Below are 24,789 nucleotides of genomic sequence, written 5' to 3'. Positions count from 1 at the left end.
ATGATGGCATCTATAGATGGACATACACAACTGGCAAATGTAATATATTGTAATTACTGCACCAAAGCGCAACTCTGCAGATTTTCAACTCACTTAATATTGTTACAAATACAATAGATGTTTATATTTGAAAAACATTTTTTAATCTTTACTCTTTAGCTAATTTTACTGATTTATTTCCATTTATTTGTCCACAATACTCTGCCAAATACTACCACAAAGTGGGTTTAAATCCTGCTAACTTACCATATAATAATAACTGTCTGTTAACTAAACATGGCTTTAACACATGACTTGTATTATATTAGAGCTGTTGTGATATGAATATTGATTTGTTTCCAGAATATGCTCCTCAGTGTGTCACTCACCTCGCTGATTAAGGGATCTTTTGTAACCTTGAAACTTGTGAAGAACAATATACCCTTTCATGGTTTTACTTTGGTAAAATAATTTTCAAACTAAGGTTATGTTACCGGTGTTCTACTATACTGCTCTACAAAGGCTAAGTGCAGTAACTACGCAAACACTGAAACTGAGAAAAATGCCCTTAAAGTTTTTTACACCAGCCAGTCAAACATGTTACTGCAATTTTGGCAAACACATTTCTCTGATAGGACTAAATTAAACCAGGAGACTTTGTCACAAGACACAACAGATCTCACAAAGCCCATTTCAACCTTTAACCCTTAAGAGTTCCTAGGGACATTTTGTGCCATTTTGATTTTTAAACCATCTTGACTGTGATGAATATTGCCCAAATTTGCCAAAGGTTAATCATTTTTGATACATTTTAGAATTTTGGTTTCAGTTTTTTTAATTAGCTTAAAATGGCTAAGCTACGCAAAAACCGACTAATGTGTTCCTAAGGACAAAAAAATGCCCCATTGAAAACCATTATAACTACCATTTTTGACCCCCCATTTATCTTAACATAAACTAATACATACCTTTATGTCAATATATCATTTTGAACTACTGGCCTTGAAGTTTTAATTTTTATACTTGTCCACCAGGTGGCGCTACTTTTTACCATTTCATGCATTCATCAAAATGTCACAATTTTTGCTGTTTTCTGCGGACCACATAGCTACTGAAAAGATAAACCTTCAATGTTGAAAATTGGTATGTGTGTAAAAAAATTGTGTCTGAGTGGTAAGGGGGTGGTGGTGATGTCGGGGTGGGGTCGGTGTTGAGTGGGGCAGGGGGGCATGTTCAACATATCCAAATTCTTCTCTCTTTGTTGGGCACATTCTGCGTTATAAACTAATTCAGTAATAAAAACGATGAGAGGCCAGAACAGAAACAAAATCAATCTTAATTTTGTTTCTCGTTCATGTTGTTTATGCAAGTACACTGCTACAAGTATGAACGTATAGCAGAAGTAGTGAAAATGGCAAGGCATTACAGCACACATAAGGCTCCTGAAATAATCATGCTCTTCAAGAGCGAGGATGGCTCCCTCATCTTCCTCCGAGGATTCTGAGGTCGACACGGAGGCCTCAGAGGTAGAAGTAGACCAGCTGGAGTCTAATTCATTAGAGGGATCTTCAGAAGACTTGTCAGAAGGTGAGAGCGGAGAGGAGATGGATGTGGTGGCAGGATGGACGTCAAAAATTGAAAAATCTTCTGTTCTCCCACAAACACGGAGACGCTCCGCTTCTTCCCAGCCGCCAGAGATTTGATCCCAGGGCTCACACACTACGCCACTGCCCGAATCAGTGCCCTGACATCAAGCTTTTCATTGATGCTGATGCATGAAATCCTGCAGCTTATTGGGGCCACGACAAACCTACATGGGAGACAATCGCAGACTGGAGAGATCTTGAGACAGAGAAACTGCAGGCTTATGTGGGGCTGCTCATTCTGACCGGTGTTTACAGATAAAAAATGAATCAGCCCTCAGTCTCTGGAGTGAGAAATCAGGACAGGTCACTATCCGGGCTAAGATGTCCCACAAAAGGTTTCACAACATCAGACGAACACTGTGGTTCGATTAATGTTAAAAGATATTTATTAAAAGTTAAAAGATTTAATTGTTTAAAGTGGGAAAAAAATTATTGATGTATGATACTTTTAGAGCAGTTTTGGGAAGGTGTCATTTTGGCCTTCACAAGTGTGAGTTTTGTATAAAATCTGACCCTGTTCAAAAAATAACAATGCATCAAAATCAATGTTGCTACCAATCTTTTACCCATCTCAGGGTATAATAATAATCACATGGTGGTTCAAATGTGTTTTTTGGAAAATATTTAGTTTTTTTGTTTTTTCTGTTAAAAAACATGGGCTAATGTAAACAAACAGGCATATAAAGGGTTAAAATTTCCACAAATTATATTAATATTTGATATGTATGTTTCAGGCAGAAGTAGTTCTAAAAGACTGCATTGTTTAAAATGAAAAAAAAAAAAATATATATATATATATATATATATATATATTGACGTATGATATTTTTAGAGCAGTTTTTGGGAAGGTGTGATTTTGTGGCCTCAGGAACACTTAAGGAAGTTTTTTATAAAATCTGACATTGTTCAAAAAATAACAACGCATGAAAATCAATGTTGCTACCAATCTTTGACACATCTCAGGGTATAATAATAACAATAATCACATGGTGGTTCAAATACGTTTTTTGGAAAATATTTAGTTTTTTGTTTTTTCTGTTAAAAAAACATGGGCTAATGTAAACAAACAGGCATATAAAGGGTTAAAATTTCCACAAATTATATTAATATTTGACATGTATGTTTCAGGCAGAAGTGGTTCTAAAAGACTGCATCGTTTAAAATGAAAAAAAATATTGACGTATGATATTTTTAGAGCAGTTTTTGGGAAGGTGTCATTTTGTGGCCTTAGGAACAGTTAAGGAAGTTTTTTAAAGGAACTCTTGAGGGTTAAATAAATTTTGACCAAATGCGTAGTTACTGTGCTTTGGCTTTGTAGGGCAGTATTGTAGTATTATAGTAATGCTGGAGTGAAACCATGGCAACCATATATTTTTAAATCATGGTAAAGTTTGTGGTTACTTAAATGTAGTACTATAAACCTATGCTGTTGTAAGAGAATGTTTATTCTTTATGGATGATTTTATATTGACCATGTTTTACTGCAAATGATTTTAAAATCACGGATAACTTTGCATGGGTACAGAAAAGTGTAAACTGATTGTTTTTATTTTTAAGTCACGTTGGTTTTATGCATCTGATAAATGTATATGCATTTGGATATTTATTCTGTTTACTGACTAATAAATTTGCAGTTGCTGATGTAAATTGTTTATTATTGTGTTGAAAGACATTTGGTTAGCGTGATTAAACGATTATGAACCACGGACCGACCGTGGGCAGCTAGCAAACATTACCGGTATTAACCAGCGGAACTCTGCGGCTGCCGCTGGTGGTCCGCTGGAAAAACGATGGGCAAAACTCCGGCAAGCCGCTGGCGGCATCTGCCTGTGGACCGCCGCTGGTCCGCTGGCCTTATGTTAGCTGGGCCAGCAGTACGACAGCGGACCGCTGTCGAAAAAGTAGCGGCTGCCGCTGGTGGTCCGCTGGAAAAACGATGGGCGCGCCTTATGTTTGCAGGGATCTTAAAATTGTGCGCAGCTGAATGCTCTTAGAACTCCGCCTTGCAAACGCCCCTAATTTAACTCATTAGCATAAAAATATTAAATTATCAAAGGCCAAATTCTCTAACTGCTACAATGGCGAGTGGTAAGAAAACATATTTGTGGTCGTTTGCTTAAGTTTTTAATATTTATAACAAGTTCTTACATGGAAACATTATTGACATCACTCTAGTTAAGGCGATTATTAGTGGACCTTTCATTTCAAGGGTTTTATTTAAATATAGTTTTAGACATAAACATAATATTTGTGTCTTTAAAGTTTTATTTCAGTTTGCCATGCCTCCTGTGCGGCGGTGTCAAAATAAGATATTTTCGACTTGAAAATTCAAAGATCGTATCTTAAACTGTCTGAATATATTCCATATGGATTCATTTGGATTTACAAATGTTTAACATTAAAATCGATGCATGGGAATAATTTATAAATTTTTGAAATACCCATCACTCTTAAATGTCACATGTCCCTTATTGTACATCGAGGCTTTACTATTTAGTTCCTTTGCACCCTTCCGAAGAGTAGTCACAAGCTGCCACTGAGGACAATACACATCCTCTTTTAAGCAGATTGCCCTGATGAAGTAAATCTTTAAATATTAATGGGATTTTTTTCATGTTTCAGCTATTTTCTAACAGCCACCCTCAATTGTGTGATGCTCAACAACCTTTTACTGCACATAATAACTATATTCTTAGGTTTTACCTATTGTGATGCATGTTTAACAATTGGTCTTTGTATAACCTTATATTTACACATTGTAGGGGAGACTGGGGCTGGTTGTCTCACGGGTTGGTTGTCACACTGCTTATTCCAGACATACTACATGGCGCTGTGGTACAATTTTGATATCAATTTGTTAGCCTTTAATAGCTTACTCATTTGCACTTGTAATTTTGCTGAGCAGACATAAAACATTGAGGTTAGGAGACATTTTTTAATTTTTATGGGTAAATTTTCATGTTTTTGTTGTTTTTGTGTTGAGATCTTGTAGGATATTAATCATTCAAAAACAAAACACTTATTAAAAAGCCAAAAGTAGTAGCTTTATTTTGAGTCATTTTTTAGCTATCAAGTTAAAGCCGTGTGGCAGCTAGCTTAGCATGTTTGTCAAGAAGTCAGTTGGGGTTGGTTGTCACGTGTAAGTATTGGACATGTAGACCTTTTAAGACTTATGGTCTGTTTGTTTGGTTTTGTTTGCTGTTAAATGAATTTTGCTGTTAATAAAATAAATAAAGCATTAAATAAAGAGGTTTTAACACTACAAATTATTTTCACTTTATTTCTCAACAAAGCAGACAATTCAAGTAACTGATCACCCACTTTAATCCCATTGTTTAAACATAATGGGCATTGATGACAACTATCATAGATGTGGTATTCATATTAAAACTTATTTGCAGTTTCTAGCTTAAAAAACTAAAAAGTTACACATTATCTATTCAGATCCCAATTTTTCACCGAAATCCTATTGAACCACTATAGGGACACATTGTGTCAGAGTGTCTTTGATGGTTAATTACTTCCTGTTACAATACATTCTAAAAGTAAAAAGTATACACATTTAAAGCCAAGACCCCAAGTTTTCATTTCATATAATAATTACTGCTGAAAGATTTTTTGAAGATGAGCAATTCATGGATGAGTAAAAATTGTGACAACCAACCCCGGTCTCCCCTACACATTGTGTACACACACACACGCGCACGCACACACACAGTAAATATATAAACAGGAAGTCATGGCTGGACATTTTCATTTTCCAACCAGTAACCATGGTATGCTAAAACATTTTTTAACCATTAAGTGGTAATATACATAAAAAAATATTTTACTAAATAATTTTTAGGGGGACAAATTATTCTGTCCAACATTTTAATCGCTTGATTCCAATGAAATGTTTTTGCGTTTTTTTTATTAAAAAATAATTAAAGTGAATTGGCCAAAACATTTTTAGAGTTTATACTGTTTCTGATGTTTGCTATGTTTACGTGACAACGATGCAAGATGTATATGCAAACGCAGCAACAAAACAGATCTTTAAGCATTATCAGTCAACAGTGACTCCTTCTGGAAGATCCACCACCACTGGTGCACACTCATCAAGATCTGCATCAAAGTCCCAACAAAACTTTTTAGTCAGGTAGACTTTAAATTTTTCAGCTCTTTTGCGTAAAGTGCAGTCAACCCCAGGGCTGATGGCAAACTGGAAGAAGTCCTGCAGAAGAGAAATAGGAAGAGCAGTGCATTAAACATTAAAAAAGCCAACCCAGAAGTCATGAACACACACCTGGAGCAGGTACTAAGGCGCCTTTGTTGCTAAAAGACACTATAGTCGCACCCTGCCGGCCATAAGACTCCAACCGGCGACTTTCGGGTTACAGACTCTCCAACCATTAGGCCACGACTGTGTCTGTTCCCCAAATAAACAAAAATAAAGCACCCTTTAAATCAGTGGGCCCCAACCTTTTTAGCCCTAAGTACCCCCACAGCCCTCAGTAAGGTTCAAGACAGACAATTAGTAATATTAATTAATAAATTAATTAAATGTTAAACATTAAAGTAAAAAGCACTGACTAAGGAAGCATGTTTATTTGTCTTGAGGTTTTAACCAGGGATAGAGCTTAGGTTAGAGCTCAGTCTGACATTATAATGAATTGTTATGCAGTCATTCAGAAAGATTAGCGAATGCTAATACAAATTAATCTGCAAATAAGAAAACCTTTTATAACCAAAACTTGTCACACTATCAAAATATTAAATGGGTTATAGCCTGAAAATCTGACCTTTTTCATGTTTAAGTGCTATAATTGGGTCCACACTTCTCCTATCAACCCAGAAAATGTAAAAAAAGAACAACCTGTTAATTTTAATTTGGTAAACCATTCTCTGCAAGCATGTGGATAGATCATTAAGATTTTGCCTGTTCTGTGACGTAGGTATGTCCAAAGACTTTTTACATCTTTAAAAAATTTCATCATATGACCCCTTAAAGGGCCAGCTTTACTAACAGCATGCGCAAAGTATCATTTGGGCGTTAAATAATGACTGAACTTACTAAAGACACGCAGTGGATATTTAGCTCTGAAAAATGTGTTTATTTTTAACCTTATACCTTATTGCATATGCATTTGTAGACGTTTTCCTTTCAGACGCAACAAAGGAAGGAGAGAAGGCTATTTTAATTTAGTTTGCCAGAGGAACATACTTTAAAAAGAAATACTGTTTGCCAAGCAATGCGATGTTTAATTTGCTGGAGAAAAGGAGGAGAAGTCAAATCAGGTGCTTTAAAACTTCCTTTAAACCTTTATCTTTCGTCCTCTGGTTCTTCTTGTGTATACTTTTACTTTGTTAGCTGGAATTTCACACTCCGCATTTTCATTGCAATGTCCTGCCGAGGAGCATCAGCTCTGCTTATTTTGTGGCCCTGTACTAATTTGAGCTGCTCTTAGTAGATTGCAAAGGCCATTATGGAAATGTGCTTATGTCGTTATTGTGCCCGTGTTATTTTATTTGTGCCATTGTTGTAAATCACATGCAGAATTTCCACTCCAATCGCCAATTATTTGGAATTGAGCTCTCACGTTCTTTTTAGTAAATCTGGCCCTAAATATACTAAAATCTCAATTGAAGTTACTGATAATTCAGGTTCAAAGTTTTTAAATCAGTGTTTTTAAAGTTTTTGTCTTTTGTCTTTAGAAACGATACCACATCATTAAAAAATATAGCTGCAAGCAGCAATGGCGGGCCCTCGCACGTTTTTTTACCGCTACACGGTGCGTCCGAGAAATCGATGCACGGTGGGCAAGGGCATCAAGTGGGTAAATATCAGTGGGCTATTTAATGTTGTTACTGAGCCATTTGGGGACTGTAGGTAGAAGAAACCCCACATTTTAGACAAACGGGGGCGCTAGTGAGCCACTTAAGAGACACGCCTATGTGTGACCTGTTTGTGCACACTTAACAGCTGACAACTCTGATGTGTGTGCCGATTTTAGGTTAATCTAAGCAGGCCAAGAGCCCTAAATATGCCTGAAATAAATGTAAAGTTTGGGGCGTTGCCATGGGAACAGCTTTCGAGATATCAAAAATCCCTTCGCAATTTATCATCTACAATGTCTCGGCATCATGTTGACCACTTTTGGTGTCAATCTCATGAATATTCTAGAAGGAGTATTTAAAAGAACATCGGCGTCAACTGAAAGGCTTAAATATGCCTTTAAAATGAAAGTAAAATCTGACGCGTTGCCATGGGAACAGCGTTTGAGATATCAAAAATCCCTTCGCAATTTATCATCTACAATGTCTCAGCATCATGTTGACAACTTCTGGTGTGAATCACATTATTTCCTCAGGAGGAGTATTTAAAAGTTTACTGCATGCAGATGTAAGGTTTAAATATGCCTTTAAAATGAAAGTAAAGTTTGACAGGTTGCCATGGGAACAGCGTTCGAGATATCAAAAATCCCTTCGCAATTTATCATCTACAATGTCTCAGCATAATGTTGACAACTTCTGGTGAGAATCGCATTATTTTCCTAGAAGGAGTATTTAAAAGAACATTGCATGCGACTGTCAGGCTAAAATAAGCCTTTAAAATGAAAGTAAAAAGTTTGACGCGTTGCCATGGGAACAGCGTTTGACATATCAAAAATCCCTTCGCAATTTATCATCTACAATGTCTCGGCATCATGTAGACCACTTCTGGAGTCAATCGCATGACTATTCTAGAAGGAGTATTTAAAAGAACATCGGCGTCAACTAAAAGGCTTAAATATGCCTTTAAAATGAAAGTAAAGTTTGACGCGTTGCCATCGGAACAGCGTTTGAGATATCAAAAATCCCTTCGCAATTTATCATCTACAATCTCTCGGCTTCATGTTGACCACTTTTGGTGTCAATTGCATGATTTTTCTAGAAGGAGTATTTAAAAGAACATAGCATGGAACTGTCAAAAAAAATCCAGCTTTGTGACTGATGCACTTCCTGGCGCCTGGTGGTGGCGCTATACCCGGGAGTCACAATAGGCACATCGATGCGATCGGAATCTTCAGACGAACAAACACCCCGCATGGCATCACAATAAGATATTTTTTGCCTTAGATATTAGACACTTCCTGTTTCTCTGAATTCGCCATAAATTCGTCACCTCGCCATGGCAGAACCGTTCGAGATATCAAAAATCCCTTCGCAATTTATCATCTACAATGTCTCAGCATCCTGTTGACCACTTTTGGTGTCAACCGCATGAATATCCTAGAAGGAGTATTTAAAAGAACATCGGATGGAACTGTCAAAAAATCCACCTTTGTGACTGACAAACTTCCTGGCGCCTCGTGGTGGCGCTCGACCCGAGACTCACAATAGGCACATCGATGCGATCGGAATCTTCAGGCGAACAAACACCCCGCTTGGCATCGCAATAAGAATTTTTTTGCCTTAGATATTAGACACTTCCTGTTTCTCTGATTTCGCCATAAAATTGTCGCCTCGCCATGGCAGAACCGTTCGAGATATCAAAAATCCCTTCGCAATTTAGCAAGTCCAATGTCTCGACATTATGTTCACCACGTTTGGTGTCAATCCCATGAATCCACTAGGAGGAGTATTTAAAAGTTCAACGCATTCATTTTTTAAACAATCCAAAATAGCCGACTTCCTGTTGGGCGGAGCTTAAATCTTAGAGTGCGAAAGTTGTTCGGGTCGATGAGATCTATATGCGTACCAACTCCCGTACATGTGCGTACATTTTTGCCCGATCTGTGCATCAATGTTATTTTTTTGCATTACAGGGGGCGCTACAGAGCTCCCTTGCCACGCCCATATTCCAGCCTTTGCATGAGCCTAGTGGCACGTGACTTTGACATCTGTGCCAAATTTCCGTTGTTTTCGAGCATGTTAAGGCACCCAAAGTGCACGCCAAGAGCTTAAATATGCCTGAAAATGAAAGTAAAGTTTGACGTGTTGCCATGGGAACAGCGTTCAAGATATCAAAAATACCTTCGCAATTTATCATCTACAATGTCTCAGCATCGTGTTGACCGCTTTTGGTGTCAATCGCATGAAAATCCTAGGAGGAGTATTTAAAAGTTCACCATATGCAACTGTCAAGAAATCCACCTTTTGTGACTGCCTCACTTCCTGGTGCCAGTTGGTGGCGCTATACCCGAGACTCAAAATAGGCACATCGATGCGATCGGAATCCTTGGCCGAACATACACACTGCGTTTCATCCCAATAAGACATTTTTTGCTTTAGATATTAGACACTTCCTGTTTCATTGAATTCGCCATAAATTTGTCGCCTCGTCATGGCAACACCGTTTGAGATATCAAAAATCCCTTCGCAATTTAGCAAGTCCAATGTCTCAGCATCATGTTCACCACGTTTCGTGTCAATCGTATGAATTCCCTAGGAGAAGTATTTAAAAGTTCATGACTGACACACTTCCTGGCGCCTGGTGGTGGCGCTATACCCGGGAGTCACAATAGGCACATCGATGCGATCGGAATCTTCAGACGAACAAACACCCCGCATGGCATCACAATAAGACATTTTTTACCTTAGATATTAAACACTTCCTGTTTCTCTGATTTCGCCACAACTTTGTCGCCTCGCCATGGCAGAACCGTTCGAGATATCAAAAATCCCTTCGCAATTTAGCAAGTACAATGTCTCGACATCATGATCACCACATTTGGTGTCATTCGCACGAATCCCCTAGGAGGAGTATTTAAAAGTTCAACGCATGCATTTTTTAAACAGTCCAAAATAGCCGACTTCCTGTTGGGCGGAGCTTAAATGTTAGAGGGCGAAAGTTGTTCGGGTCGATGAGATCTATAAGCGTACCAATTCTCGTACATGTGCGTACATTTTTGCCCGATCTGTGCATCAATGTTTTTTTTGGCATTACAGGGGGCGCTACAGAGCCCCCGTGCCACGCCCGTGTTCCAGCCTTTGGATTTCTGCGATGAGGGACGACTCTGACGTCTGTGCCAAATTTCAAGAGTTTTCGAGTATGTTAAGGCCCCCAAAAAGTCCAAAAGTGTTAAAAAAAAAAAAATAAAAAAAATAATAAATATAGCTGCAAGCAGCAATGGCGGGCCCTCGCACGTTTTTTTACCGCTACACAGTGCGTCCGAGAAAACGATGCACGGTGGGCAAGGGCATCAAGTGGGTAAATATTAGTGGGCTATTTAATGTTGTTACTGAGACATTTGGGGACTGTAGGTAAAAGAAACCCCATATTTTAGACAAACGGGGGCGCTAGTGAGCCACTTAAGAAACACGCCTATTTCTGACCTGTTTGTGCACACTTAACAGCCTACAACTCTGATGTGTGTGCCGACTTTTAGGTTAATCTAAGCACGCCAAGAGCCCTAAATATGCCTGAAATAAAAGTAAAGTTTGGGGCGTTGCCATGGGAACAGCGTTCGAGATATCAAAAATCCCTTCGCAATTTATCATCTACAATGTCTCGGCATCATGTACACCACTTCTGGAGTCAATCGCATGAATATTCTAGAAGGAGTATTTAAAAGAACATCGGCGTCAACTGAAAGGCTTAAATATGCCTTTAAAATGAAAGTAAAGTTTGACGCGTTGCCATGGGAAAAGCGTCTGAGATATCAAAAATCCCTTCGCAATTTATCATCTACAATATCTCGGCATCATGTTGACCACTTCTGGGGTGAATCACATTATTTCCCTAGAAGGAGTATATAAAAGAACATCGCATGCAACTGTCAGGTTTAAATAAGCCTTTAAAATGGAAGTAAAATTTGACACGTTGCCATAGAAACAACGTTTGAGATATCAAAAATCCCTTCGCAATTTATCATCTACAATGTCTCGGCATCATGTTGACCACTTTTGGTGTCAATCGCATGAAAATCCTAGAAGGAGTATTTAAAAGAACATCGCATGGAACTGTAAGGCTTAAATATGCCTTTAAAATGAAAGTAAAGTTTGACAGGTTGCCATGGGAACAGCGTTCGAGATATCAAAAATCCCTTCGCAATTTATCATCTACAATGTCTCGGCATCATGTTGACCACTTCTTGTGTCAATCGCATGAAAATCCTAGAAGGAGTATTTAAAAGAACATCGCATGGAACTGTCAAAAAAATCCAGCTTTGTGACTGACACACTTCCTGGCGCCTGGTGGTGGCGCTATACCCGGGAGTCACAATGGGCACATCGATGCGATCGGAATCTTCAGACGAACAAACACCCTGCATGGCATCACAATAAGATATTTTTTGCCTTAGATATTAGACACTTCCTGTTTCTCTGAATTCGCCATAAATTCGTCGCCTCCCCATGGCAGAACTGTTCGAGATATCAAAAATCCCTTCGCAATTTAGCAAGTACAATGTCTCAGCATCATGTTTACCACGTTTGGTGTCAATCGCATGCATCCTCTAGGAGGAGTATTTAAAAGTTCAATGCATGCATTTTTTAAACAATCCAAAATAGCCGACTTCCTGTTGGGCGGAGCTAAAATGTTAGAGGGTGAAAGTTGTTCGGGTCGATGAGATCTATATGCGTACCAAGTCTCGTACATGTGCGTAAATTTTTGCCCGATCTGTGCCCCAATGTTTGTTTTTGCATTACAGGGGGCGCTACAGAGCTCCCTTACCACGCCCGAGTTCCAGCCTTTGCCGGGTCCTAATGGCCGACGACTCTGACATCTCTGCCAATTTTCAAGAGTTTTTGAGTATGTTAAGGCCCCCAAATTGCCCCGAAACGTAAAAAAAAAATAAAAAAAATAAAAAAAATAATAAATCCGAGCAAAAACAATAGGGCTTCGCACCTTTCGGTGCAGGCCATTCTGGCCTGCTCCTCGGTGCTCGGGCCCTAATAATAAATTCTAACAAAACCAATAGGGCTTCGCACCATTCGGTGCAGGCCATTCTGGCCTGCTCCTCGGTGCTCGAGCCCTAATAAATTCTAACAAAACCAATAGGGCTTCGCACCATTCGGTGCAGGCCATTCTGGCCTGCTCCTCGGTGCTCGAGCCCTAATAATCAGATTGACCGTTCTTGAATTGGACATTGCTATTGCGCTTTGGAGCATGCAGCGCATTTACTCACAAAGGCTAATAATATTAATGATAAGATTAAAATTACATTCAAAAAAGTAATTTTTACAATGCTTTCCTCACGAAAATCTATATTTTAGGACAATATTACTGGACAAACAAGATACATTTTTATTAAAAAAATTTACATGAGATCAAAGCAAAATCTAAATCTTTTCGCGTATCACACACACACGCTCTCTTCCTTCATAAAAAGGCAGCTAGAAAAAATGGAAAGAAATTATAGAAGCACAAAGTTAGAAGTATGGCGTGCAGCATGGAAAGAGAGTGTTAAACACTAGACAGGCTATTAAAACCGCCAGATATACATATCTTAGGAAGCTTATAAATGAGAATCATAATAACCCTCGTTTCCTCTTTAGCACAGTTGCGAAACTGACTAGAAACAAAGAACAAACAGAAACCAATAATAAACTTCAACACAATAGTAACGACTTCATGAACTTCTTTTCTTACAAAATTTCGGCTATTAGGGAAAACATCGTAGCTACCCAGGCAGCCACCACTCTACCCATTAGTTCACTTAACACTAGACTACCATACGAACATCTTGATTCATTTAAACCTACTACAATAGATGAGCTCTCTAAACTAGTCACATCATCCAAATCATCGTCCTGTATATTAGACCCCGTTCCCACAAAACTTCTTAAAGAGGTATTCCCTGTAGCGTCAACCCCGGTTCTAAATATCTTTAACTCATCGCTAGAAATAGGATACGTTCCAACAGCTTTCAAACTAGCAGTTATTAAACCGCTGATTAAAAAACCACAGCTTGATCAAGGAGAGCTTAATAACTTTAGACCAATCTCAAATCTCCCTTTTGTTTCGAAAATATTAGAAAAGGTAGTGGCAAGCCAGTTACGCACATTCTTGACAAATAATAGTAAATATGAAAAGTTCCAATCAGGATTCAGGCCCCACCATAGCACAGAGACAGCATTGCTTAGAGTTACAAATGACCTCCTATTAACATCCGATCGTGGTGAAATCTCAATTCTTATATTACTAGACCTTAGTGCAGCCTTTGACACAATAGATCACACAATCTTACTCAATAGACTAGAAAACTATGTTGGTATCAGTGGTCAGGTGCTAGCCTGGTTTAGGTCATATCTAACCAATCGCTATCACTTTGTTTATGTAAATGAGGAAGAGTCATATCACTCCCTGGTTAAATACGGTGTACCGCAGGGATTAGTTTTAGGTCCTATCCTGTTCTCATTATACATGTTACCCCTAGGAGACATTATCAGGAAACATAACATAAGTTTTCACTGCTATGCGGATGATACCCAACTTTACATCTCCTCGCATCCCAGCGAAACACACACGTTTTCTAAACTAAAAGAATGCATTAGCGATGTTAGTGACTGGATGGCTTTCTTAAGCTCAACTCTAATAAGACAGAGATACTTATTATTGAACCAAATCGCTACAAACATAATATTTCAGATTACAAATTGCACATAGATGGCTGTACTGTGGTGCCATCTTCCACGGTTAGGAACTTAGGTGTGATGTTCGACAGCAACTTATCTTTTGATAGTCATATCGCCAACGTCTGCCGCACAGCATTCTTCCATCTTAGAAATATCTCAAAAATACGCCATATACTGTCTACATCTGACGCAGAGAAGCTTATTCGTGCTTTTATGACCTCTAGAATAGACTTTTGTAACTCGCTACTCGGGGGATGCCATTCAAATCAGGTCAACAAGCTTCAGCTAGTTCAAAACGCTTCTGCAAGGGTACTTACTCGATCTAAGAAGTATGACCACATAAGCCCAATTCTGGCATCTTTACACTGGCTACCAGTTAAATATCGCATACAATTTAAAATATCACTAATCACCTACAAAGCTTTAAATGGCTTAGCACCCTCATATCTTAGAATTACTATCAGAATACAATCCATCACGCACACTACGGTCGCAAAATTCTGGCCTATTGATTATCCCTAGACTATCAAAAGTGTCTAAAAGTGGAAGATCCCTTTCCTACTTAGCCCCGAAGCTCTGGAATGATTTACCAACCGATGTCCACCAACCAGACACAGTCGATCATTTTAAATCTAGACTTAAAACTTTTCTCTTCAACAAAGAATTCGCATAATTTGTCTAGTAAAGGTACTTAACTCGCAATAGTTATTTTTACGGAACAAAACACTCACGGTCATAACACAGACCAACCAAATAAATAAATAAAAACCTTTTCTGCATGAACACTTAAAATGAATTGCATTAAATAGTTTGCCACCGTTGGCCACTGAACCTGCATTAATGACGACAGTGGGGCTTCCGGCCTTAGTCAAACGGTTTGGCACGTATGGTTGGGTTGCGGTTTTGGTGCTTTCGTGTGTCCTGTGAATAGTATGCCATACCGACCCGTTTGTCACTGAACCTGCATTAACGACGACAGTGGTATGTATGGTAGGGTTGCCGCGGTGACGTAATTTTTCCACCGGTTAATCAGCGCGTCACAAACCCGGTTATCCTGGTGTCACCGGGTGGGAGGGGCTTATAAATGCGCATGCAGACGTGCACATTTTACTTTCACTTTTGAATTACGCAGCTGTTTAAATGCAGTGCTTGCGTACGCTGCGTTAAATCGCGTATGAATTTGCGTCCAATGAGAGTACAACAGCTGGTAATTAAGTGCATGAGTCAATGTGCGCAGGTAATTCTCAAAGAACACGCCAGTCCCAAGCAGAGCAACCGGCTACTTCTCCATAAAGCGCTGCTTGAATGATGTGTTTATTATTTTTCTTGATGAAAAACACAACAACAAAACGATCTCGCTTATATTAAACATCATATATGTATATTATAACAAAAACGAGTAAGCATGCGGCTTCTGCGATCGTCTGATCGGTCAGCTCGCCTCGCAAACTCTGACAGAAATAAATGAAATCTGACACCTGCTGCTCTGTGACGTGATGCGCATTCAGCTCCACTGAATTCAGGCACCAGACACATTCAGTTGTTAGTGTGTTTCCTCTCACTAACGAAACTAAATGATTTAATTACACGAAAATATCAAAACAACGATGAAAGACGGTGTCGCGGTGGGCAAGTGATATAACCGGTGAGAGGCTGAAGCACCGGTAATCACCGTTTCACCGACTATCGCGGCAAGCCTAATGTATGGTCGGTAGGGCTGTTCCGAATACCATTTTTTGAGCTTCGAAGCTCTAGTAGAAATCAAATCGAATATTCGAAGCTTCGGAAGGAGGGGCTGAACATATTTTTTCTCTTTAATAAAGGCAGGAATCTGTGTGTGTGTGTGTGTGTGTATGTGTGTGTCTGTCTATCCACAGTTTTATTATGTGGCGGATGTGTTGCTGCGAACTCAAGGGAGTGTAGTGCATTTTTTTCGTGCAATATGGACATGTGACACTTCTAGAATTAATAAACTTTAAAAATACTACAGAACAGCGCAAGCCGGAAGCGGCGTGCCTAACATGCGTCATGCGAGAACAGCATTAGTGAAACAAAACACAAGACCAATACTTTTAATAAGGTAGCCTATTTTCTAACAACATTTGTCTAACAAACAAACATTCCCGTATCAGAAATTAGCAGCACAGTAATTACTGACAACGTAGGGTAGGCTATTTAAATAAAACAACGAAAATAAATGAACGAAGTTCAACAAACTGTAATAAAACGGTAGCATACTTTCAAAATCAAGTTTATTTATTATAACACTTACACCATCCAATATGTTTTTTTCATCAGAACAATAATGAAGATATTTTGCAGAAACCCCAGTGCTCCGTCATGCAAGTCAACCGATCCGCACACTTTAAGAGCTAAAGCATATATATCCAATACAAAAGTAATCCCCCATATCTCCGTGTGACATATTGACATCTTGTGAAGCAAATCAATCAGTTTTTGCAAGAAACTGAACGTTATTTACAACACTATTAGCGTGAATCCCAAAGCAGGAAGCGCGCTTTCCGTTCGAGGCGATCTCTTCTTCTACTGGTGGAGTTTGATGGCTGTTGGCTATGGATGTTGGTCTCTCTGCGCCACCTACAGAGCGGGAGTGTGAAGCGCACTTCCTGCTTGGCAAAAGCTCTGCATTAACGCTGAAAAATATTTATATATATATATTCGAATCTCAAAACTGAAAATCGAATGTCAACCCACCGAACGAATATTCGAATATTCAAATTTTCTGGTCCAGCCCTAATGGTCGGGTTGCGTTTTTCGCGCTTTCGTGTGTCTTGTGAATAGTATGCCATACATACCCGTTTGCCACTGAACCTGCATTAACGACGACAGTGGGGCTTTAGGCCTTAGTCAAACGGGTTAGCACGTATGGTCGGGTTGCGATGTTTGGCGTTTTCTCGTGGTCCTGTAAATGGTATACAATATAGACCCGTTTGCCACTGAACCTGCATTAACGACGACAGTGGGGCTTTAGGCCTTAGTCAAACGGGTCGTCAGGTTTCATTTTCTCTTAAAGATCGGAAGGTGACCCTTATTTACCATATATACCTTCGCATTGGGCCCCCAATTTGCTAAATCCTCAACCAGGCCCAGGGTGGGTAATCGGGAGAACCGGGAGAATTCCCGGTGGGCCGCTTCACTTTTGGGCCGGTCAAGTTTTTTTTTTTTACATTTGTTACGTTAGTGAGTCTATCTTCTCTTAAATGACACTTGTGAGGGAGTTTTCCCCTCCCCTCCCATAGAGTTGGTTCGTTCCATAGCACGTCCAAAAAAACTTTTCTCCGGTAGGCTGGGCCGGCCCTACCGTAACAATACGCGTCTGAGAGGAGGATGGCGTAAAAAACAGGTTGAAGAAAAAATCCATTGGAGGAGGATGCTGCCAAATGTGCCAAACCTACAGATTTATTTTCAAGAGGACAAACAAAAGGGGCAACAGGTAACTTAAAGAGAAATAAGCCTAGTAATGATTAGCATTAGCAACGTAATTTTTCGGCTAATACCGTTGTCAAACTATTTACAAGCAAACTTTTTTTTTGTTAAAATATTACCCTTTTGTGTATACATGGCGATTCATAGACCTTGCAAATATTATGCAAGCAGCTTCTGAGCAGTAGATAAGCCAGTTCCCCGCTGAAAATGAGGAGGCCATGAATAAACAATATGAATTAAAGTTATTTATTACACGGCTCTCTGGAATGCTTGATTCTGATTGGTCAGTTGAGACATTTGCAGGTTCGTTCTTTTCAAATAATAACCGCTCCAAAATAATAACGCATAGCTGGACTACTTGCACGAGTAAAATCGCTCCGCGCCAATAAAGATCAATAAAGATTACTGTCTGTTTGGCGCCATCTTGTGACAAACACTCGAGAACCACGACAAGACACAGAGAGCTTACTGAGACTGAACTTGACAAAATAGAGCATGACAGCTACGAAGCCAACACACAAAAAAATACAGAATGGGCATTAAAACTTCTCAAAGACTGGCTAAAAGAGAAAAAAATGGAGACAAGTATGAAGCAGAGGATCTTAATAAGGTATTACGATCATTTTATGCATCTGTGCAAAGTTTCGCAGAAGGATAAAAATGTAAATTTAAAACAAATATGCCAATAAAATGTTTCAAATTCATATTCATGTCCAGTTTTTTTTCTTATGTGGCAAGTAGCCGTGTAATAAGCGGGATAATGTAGAGGCAGCCGGTAGTTATTGGGAAATAAGCCCCTTCAGTGTGATACAAGACCCTCCGCTTCGCGTCGGGTCCTGATCACACTGTCGGGGCTTATTTCAGCATAACTACCAGCTGCCTCTACATTATCCCTTACTTAACCCTCAGGTTGTGTTCAGAACCCTATATCACCTTTTGTTTTCCCAGTAAAAAATTACCAGCCTAAAAAAAGCTTATAAATCACTTGTTATGCCATTTACCCAATATTGTATTCAATATTTTTGTCAAATTGTTTTCTTTTTTAATTAGGACTTTTATATTTCAATTTGCATTAATCATCGGCCTCATAGCATTAGCAATGCTAATAATTTATTAACCTTTCCTTATGGAATACACTCTAAAAAGGGCTAGGTTATTTATATATTTTATATATTTATATTATTTTATATTGGACAGAACACGCTGCTGGGTTAAAATTGACCCAGTGCTGGGTTGTTTTAACCCAACTGTTGGGTTATTATAATCCATGGTTGCATAACAACAACCCAACATTGGGTTATTTTTAACCCAGCATGGGGTAATTTTTAACCCAGCATGTGTTCTGTCCAATATTTACCCATTATGGGTAAAAAGTAACCCAGGCTTTTTTAGAGTGTAGAGGAATATTTTTGTTAACTTCTTATCTTAAGTGAAATATTATTTAACTTTTACCTTATTTGTTGAACCATGATATTAATAAAAGCTATAGTAAGAGCTGAACTATTGCTTTATTTATCCAATTTGAAAAAAGTGCTAATTTGGAATAACACTATGGAAAAAGTGGGCCGGTCTTGGGCCTGAAACTCCCGGGCTGAAAAGTGGCCCCACTCCGGCCCTGTCCTTAACTGTGGATTATATAATTATGCCGCAATAGTTAGTCTGTCTGGAACTAAGCTGAGTTAAACCACATCACTGTGTGAGACGCGCTGCACAGTGCTCACCCGGCGTTTGAATAAACTAGACACTGATTGGCTACTTGCTCTACGTTTCTTTAAAATTAACAGCAAGACAACTAGCAGTGAATGTGCGTTCAAGAGAGTTAGTAGATTAGCAAGGGAGGATTTGAACTTGAAAAGCGGAGTGTACTGACGCATTTCCGCATTTAAAACAACATTCCTTCTCATGGTCATTCATGTTTATTTGATGCTATAAATTAACAAGAAGGAAGAGATGATTTGAAAGGTGAGACTTTGTTTAATATGTTCAATCTCAAAAGTAACCGAAAAGTAACCAGGTCTATCCTGTATGTCAGTGCGTTGTCAGTGGTTGCTCCGCTCTGTATTTTTCACTGCGTGAGAACGTGAGGGGGCGTGTAACACAGACTGTTAACAGTTGTTTTTAATTAGTATTTAAAAATTCTTTATGATAAAAAATGTTTTAAAAAATATTTTAATAACACGGTTTTGCCGGTTATAGAGTTCTAATGACGGTGTTCAACTATAACTGTCGGTCTCACGGTTATATAATGACCGTCACACCCCTATTATTCCCCATTGGTTCTAACGTGTTAGCAACTCAGAAAGTTTATTAAAACAGTTTTCCCAGCATCAAAATGTCTGGTTGTTGCGTTTGGTTGCACTAATATAATATAATAATATACATATATATGAAGAGTTTGGTTCCAAAACGCAATAAATCCATTTTGACAAATTTCGGTAAAAACGTGTTTTCTATACCAAGAAAGTGACAAGATGAAAACCACTTTTTTCTGTTACAAACTTTCACATAGCATCTTTAGGTTATAAAAACATAAAAAATTCAAATCCATAACTTGATTTTCAAACATTTATTATAAAAATGATTTTTTTCTCTCCCCAAGTTTTTTTTTTTTTCAAAATTCTATAAATCTATTCAGTCAATGTATAAATGTGCATAAATTTTTGCCATTTTATATTCATTTAGTTGAACAGTTGTACACACGGTTTAAAAAAATAAACATTAATGGCATTAATCAAAACACTTACTTTGTCATATTAGGAACACTGTCATTTCTGCGCGGTTATACTTGACGTCGTCGCTTAACATTTATCACAGTGATCAGCTGTGATTCTCGTTGACTTTGAGTAAAATTATGGAAAGTTTTTCATAAGATCCCCTGGGGTCAATGTGTTAGCACGAGAGAAGCTAGATGCTGTCGGGAGAACAAGCGATCGTCTCCCGAGTGCCTCTCGCGTAAATTATTAGATGTTGATGGCTTACGTTTCTTTCCCGTCACAGAAAACCACAGGTTTATCAATGCTATTAAAGTATTATTTAATTTTTGTTTGTTTGTTGATCACGAAGTACAAAGTAGATGACAAAAACTAGGACTCAGTGCCGCCATTGTTTGTTTACATTGCATGGAATGGTGCGCTGTAATTTGTGGAGCGGATTTATTGCATTCTGTAGAAAAGGAGGAGTGGCGTTTATTGCGTTTTGGGAAAAAAGGGAGAAAAGATGACAGAATAACACGGCGGATATTGGATTTTGCGAAAAATTAAGAATTTACTTTTAAATACTGACCTGATATAATACTGATATTAGCAGTAACAAATTTTTTTTCAAAAATGGCGTTTATTGCGTTTTGGAACCAAACTCTTAATATGTATCTGGCAGCTTTATTTTTGGCCATCTGCTAACGTCTTCTATCCACTCCACTATAGTACACGGATCTGGTAGCTGTGTTGAAAAAGTTGATAGTCAACTTTTTAAAATAACTTTCTCTATCGGTGTTGCTTCACTGATGATTCTTGCCATACTTCCGTTGCCTAAATGCGCGCGCATACACTGCCACATCATCATTGTGTACAAACAGTAAAAGGGTCTATAGGAAATGAATGACTTCTGGCTTATTGCCCGTCATTGTCATGTGCAGTGGAAAGGCGGCTTAAGTCGAGCTGCCGCTATTCGTGGTGTCAGTGTGAACTGTATAAGCTGTCATCCAAATAATGTGAACTTCTGTTTGTTGAAATCAATGGGCCCTATCTTGCACCCAGCGCAATTGACTTTGTCAGTGACGCATGTATCATTCGTATTTTGCACCGGCGCACAGCGGGTTTTTCTCTCCACAGGCACACGTCGGCAAACTAGGGAATGAACTTGCGCTCCCTGGGCGGTTCAGCGCAAAAATGAGGCGTGTTCCGGCGCAAACCATCCTTGATGCTATTTTGCAGTTTCAAAAAACAACTGCACCACTGACCAAAAAAAACAAGTCTAAAGTCAGTGGCGCGTTGCGCGTGGTTCATTATGCTATTTTAAGGGCGCATGCTTGACCATAATGTATAGCGTGCACAACGCGCACACACTTTGCTTATCTAATCTACACAGATGCAACAGTTATTTTGGCAAATCATAAATTGTTACAATAAAAAATATTAACACATGAGATAAGGGAAATCATTGTGGTGATAGTTTTTATTTATTGTATGGCTGCGTTAAAAAATTCTCATGCAAATAACGATTAAAATATTTTCATAAGTTTGTTGTGTGACTGTATTATGTCTATTTTATGTAAATAATAATTAAAATGTTTCATAAGAAACCTTAATGTATGTGAACTTGATTTGTAAGTGCACTTTGGGGTTGGACTGCTTGCGTTTCTTGGGTCCGGTTTCAAAGCCACCAAACCGCCTTCAACACTTTCAGCGGTGAGGGTGGATGCAGCGATGTCCTCTGCTGGCGTCAGGTCATGTGTGGAGGCAGATCCACCTTCCGTTACACGGCGTGCCCGGTTTATGCCGGCAAGCTTGGGATTCCCCCGTCTCCTGACATCATTGTAACACTTGGCGCAACGTCCTGGGGGTGCCAGCTGATGAGACAATTGCGGCTATTTCCTCCCACACCTGTTCAACCAACGTTGATTTGGGCGGGTTTCTCCCATCCCCATACAAAACAACTTCTCTGTCTTTGATTGCTCTTACAAGTACGTCGGTCTCCTCGGCTGTGAACCGCCCTGGCGTGCGCCTGTTAAATCCGTCATAATAATAGCAACCCGCCATGGAACTTGCGCACTTGTGTTTAAAGGGAATGTTGGATGACGTTCTGATTGGTTTATTTGAGGTTACGCCCAAACCACACCTATGAATAATGAACCTACTTCAGACCAACCCCTTATTGATTTGCGCCTGGCGCAAGAGTTATTTCTCCCGCCGGGAAAATAGCAACAGCGCCCAAGATCCGCCCACAAAGTCACTTGCATTTTTCGCTTCACACTTGCGTTTCAGATCGTTAAAATAGGGCCCAAGATGTTAGTCACTGACCACAAAGTAAGCCTTTTACAGTTTTGTCCACATTTCTTGAGCATCGCTGCTGCAGTAGACTTAAATAAAGCTGGTGGGACCTCTATTAGCGTCTTTTCTCCTTCGCTTGCCGCGTAAACGGTCTGCGCCACACACAAACACGTGAGGGGGAACTGTGTTGTTGGAAACAGATTGGCATACTTCGAGTTGATTGGACAGGTACTCTCACCTAAACACACGCAGAGCTTATTCAGAGCCATACAGTGTATACACTAACAGTTTGTTGACATCCGGTTTGTGACGTCACGCATAGTGTTTATCAAAATACACATGGCTCGGTTCCGTCATCAGAGTCAAGTCGGCGGTCAAACTGGGTGACTGTCAGGCGGCATAGTCATATAAGGCGTCCATCTAAGACCCATAACGTTACGGTAATTTCTAACAGATTCGATCCCCTAAGGAGTATACCAGCTGAAACACCTTTTAAAAGTGCCCTGGTCATTGGAGATTCTATACTCAGGAACACTAACATTGAGGCACCAAACACCATAGTCGACTGTATACCGGGAGCCAGAACGTCTGACATTAGATCCAAACTTAAAGTGCTGGCTAATGCTAAGCGGAAGTTTTCTAAGATTGTTATTCACGCCGGCACGAATGACACCAGGCTCCGCCAGTCGGAAATCACCAAAGATAGTATTAAGGAGATGTGTGAAATTGCAAAAAAAATGTCAGACAATGTAATATGCTCTGGTCCCCTCCCCGCCTACCGGGGAGATGAAACACATAGTAGATTAGTGTCTCTCAATGGATGGATGTCAAAGTGGTGCCCTCAGCATAATGTAGGGTTTATAGACAATTGGAAGCATTTCTGGGGAAGACCATTCCTCCTAACCCGAGATGGCCTTCATCCGTCATCGGAAGGAAGTGCTATACTCACTAGAAATCTGATCAATAGTCTTAATTCTGGTATAGTCTGACTATCCAGGACCCAGGTCAGGAAACAGACGGATCGGCTTAACCGTCCGTCTGTTAGCTGCCGTGATATGTCAAGACCACTTATATCCCAGCACTTCGAGTCAATCTTACCGAAATATCAGCACATTTCAACTGTATCTGTTCCCCGAACAAATAAATACAGGGCACCGCTTGTTACATCTGGTACAACTCTGATTAATATAAAATTAGGAAACAATACATTAACAGATGAATCTCGAATGTTAAAATTCGGCCTTCTTAACATTAGATCGCTTACCAATAAAGAACCTATTGTCAATGAAATAATTACAGACCAAAACTTAGATGCACTCTGTTTAACAGAAACCTGGCTTAAAGCAGACGACTACATTAGTTTAAATGAATCCACCCCACAAGACTATTATTATAAACACGAACCTCGATTAAAGGGAGAGGGGGTGGTGTAGCTACAATATACAACACAATTTTTAAAGTAAACCAAAAATCTGAGCGAAAATTTAAATCTTTGGAACTAATGTTGTTAAATATGGAAATAACTGATCGTAACCACAAACAGCTTTCTTTTGCCTTAGCGACAATCTATAGACCACCGGGCCACCATGCAGATTTCCTTAAAGCTCCACTGTGTAAGATCTACTCCCATCTAGCGGTGAAAGTCTATATGACAAGCAACTGAATAATACTTTCTAGCCCCCCCCATTCGGAACGCGTTTTAACTCGTACGGTGGCCCGGCCGTGTCATGCCAAGGTTAACATAGCTTCCAGTAGCTACAAAGCAAAAGCAATGAGTACAAAATGAACAATTTGCAATGTCCTTTGCCTGTGATCCATCAAAGCACACAGATTTATGTTTAACATGAAAAAAGTCTGATTGTCATGATATGTCCGCTTAAAATCACATACAAAAAGCAACCATGACGGGTTTAAATGGACGCGAATTAATATTATGTCAAAGTACAATGCTTATGTTTTAATTAAACGTTACATGTCCGTGTATATGTAAGAGCTTTCTCTCATATTGGTGAAAAAAGATCGCGCAACTTTCACACGCTTGTAAAATGAAACGAAAGACGCGCAGATCAGACACTTTTATCAATGAAAGGCTAAAAATAGCGCTGTCACCGTGTGTTTGTGCTAGAGGTCAGAAAAGATGAAAAACATTTATCTCAGTACCTCAGATTACATAAATGGGCGGAGAG

The 24,789-nt window shown here is 39.3% G+C and overlaps 1 protein-coding gene across 3 annotated transcripts in view; it reads right to left on the bottom strand.

Annotated features, from left to right (window-relative positions):
• Positions 1-3,724: 3,724 nt before the first annotated feature.
• The window catches only part of aar2 (AAR2 splicing factor), a 140,242-nt gene continuing 119,177 nt past the window's right edge, over positions 3,725-24,789 (bottom strand). For 2 of the 3 annotated variants that reach the window (XM_065286610.2, XM_065286609.2), the window contains exon 4: positions 3,725-5,841. In XM_065286610.2, the coding sequence (XP_065142682.1) occupies positions 5,674-5,841 (168 nt within the window). In that variant the 3' untranslated portion in view covers positions 3,725-5,673. The remainder of the gene's footprint in view (positions 5,842-24,789) is intronic. The other variant, XM_065286608.2, reaches the window with a different exon arrangement.

This window comes from Paramisgurnus dabryanus, chromosome 21, assembly GCF_030506205.2.
Source record: "Paramisgurnus dabryanus chromosome 21, PD_genome_1.1, whole genome shotgun sequence".
Lineage (NCBI taxonomy): Eukaryota > Metazoa > Chordata > Actinopteri > Cypriniformes > Cobitidae > Paramisgurnus > Paramisgurnus dabryanus.
This window is presented reverse-complemented; position numbering and strand designations above follow the sequence as displayed.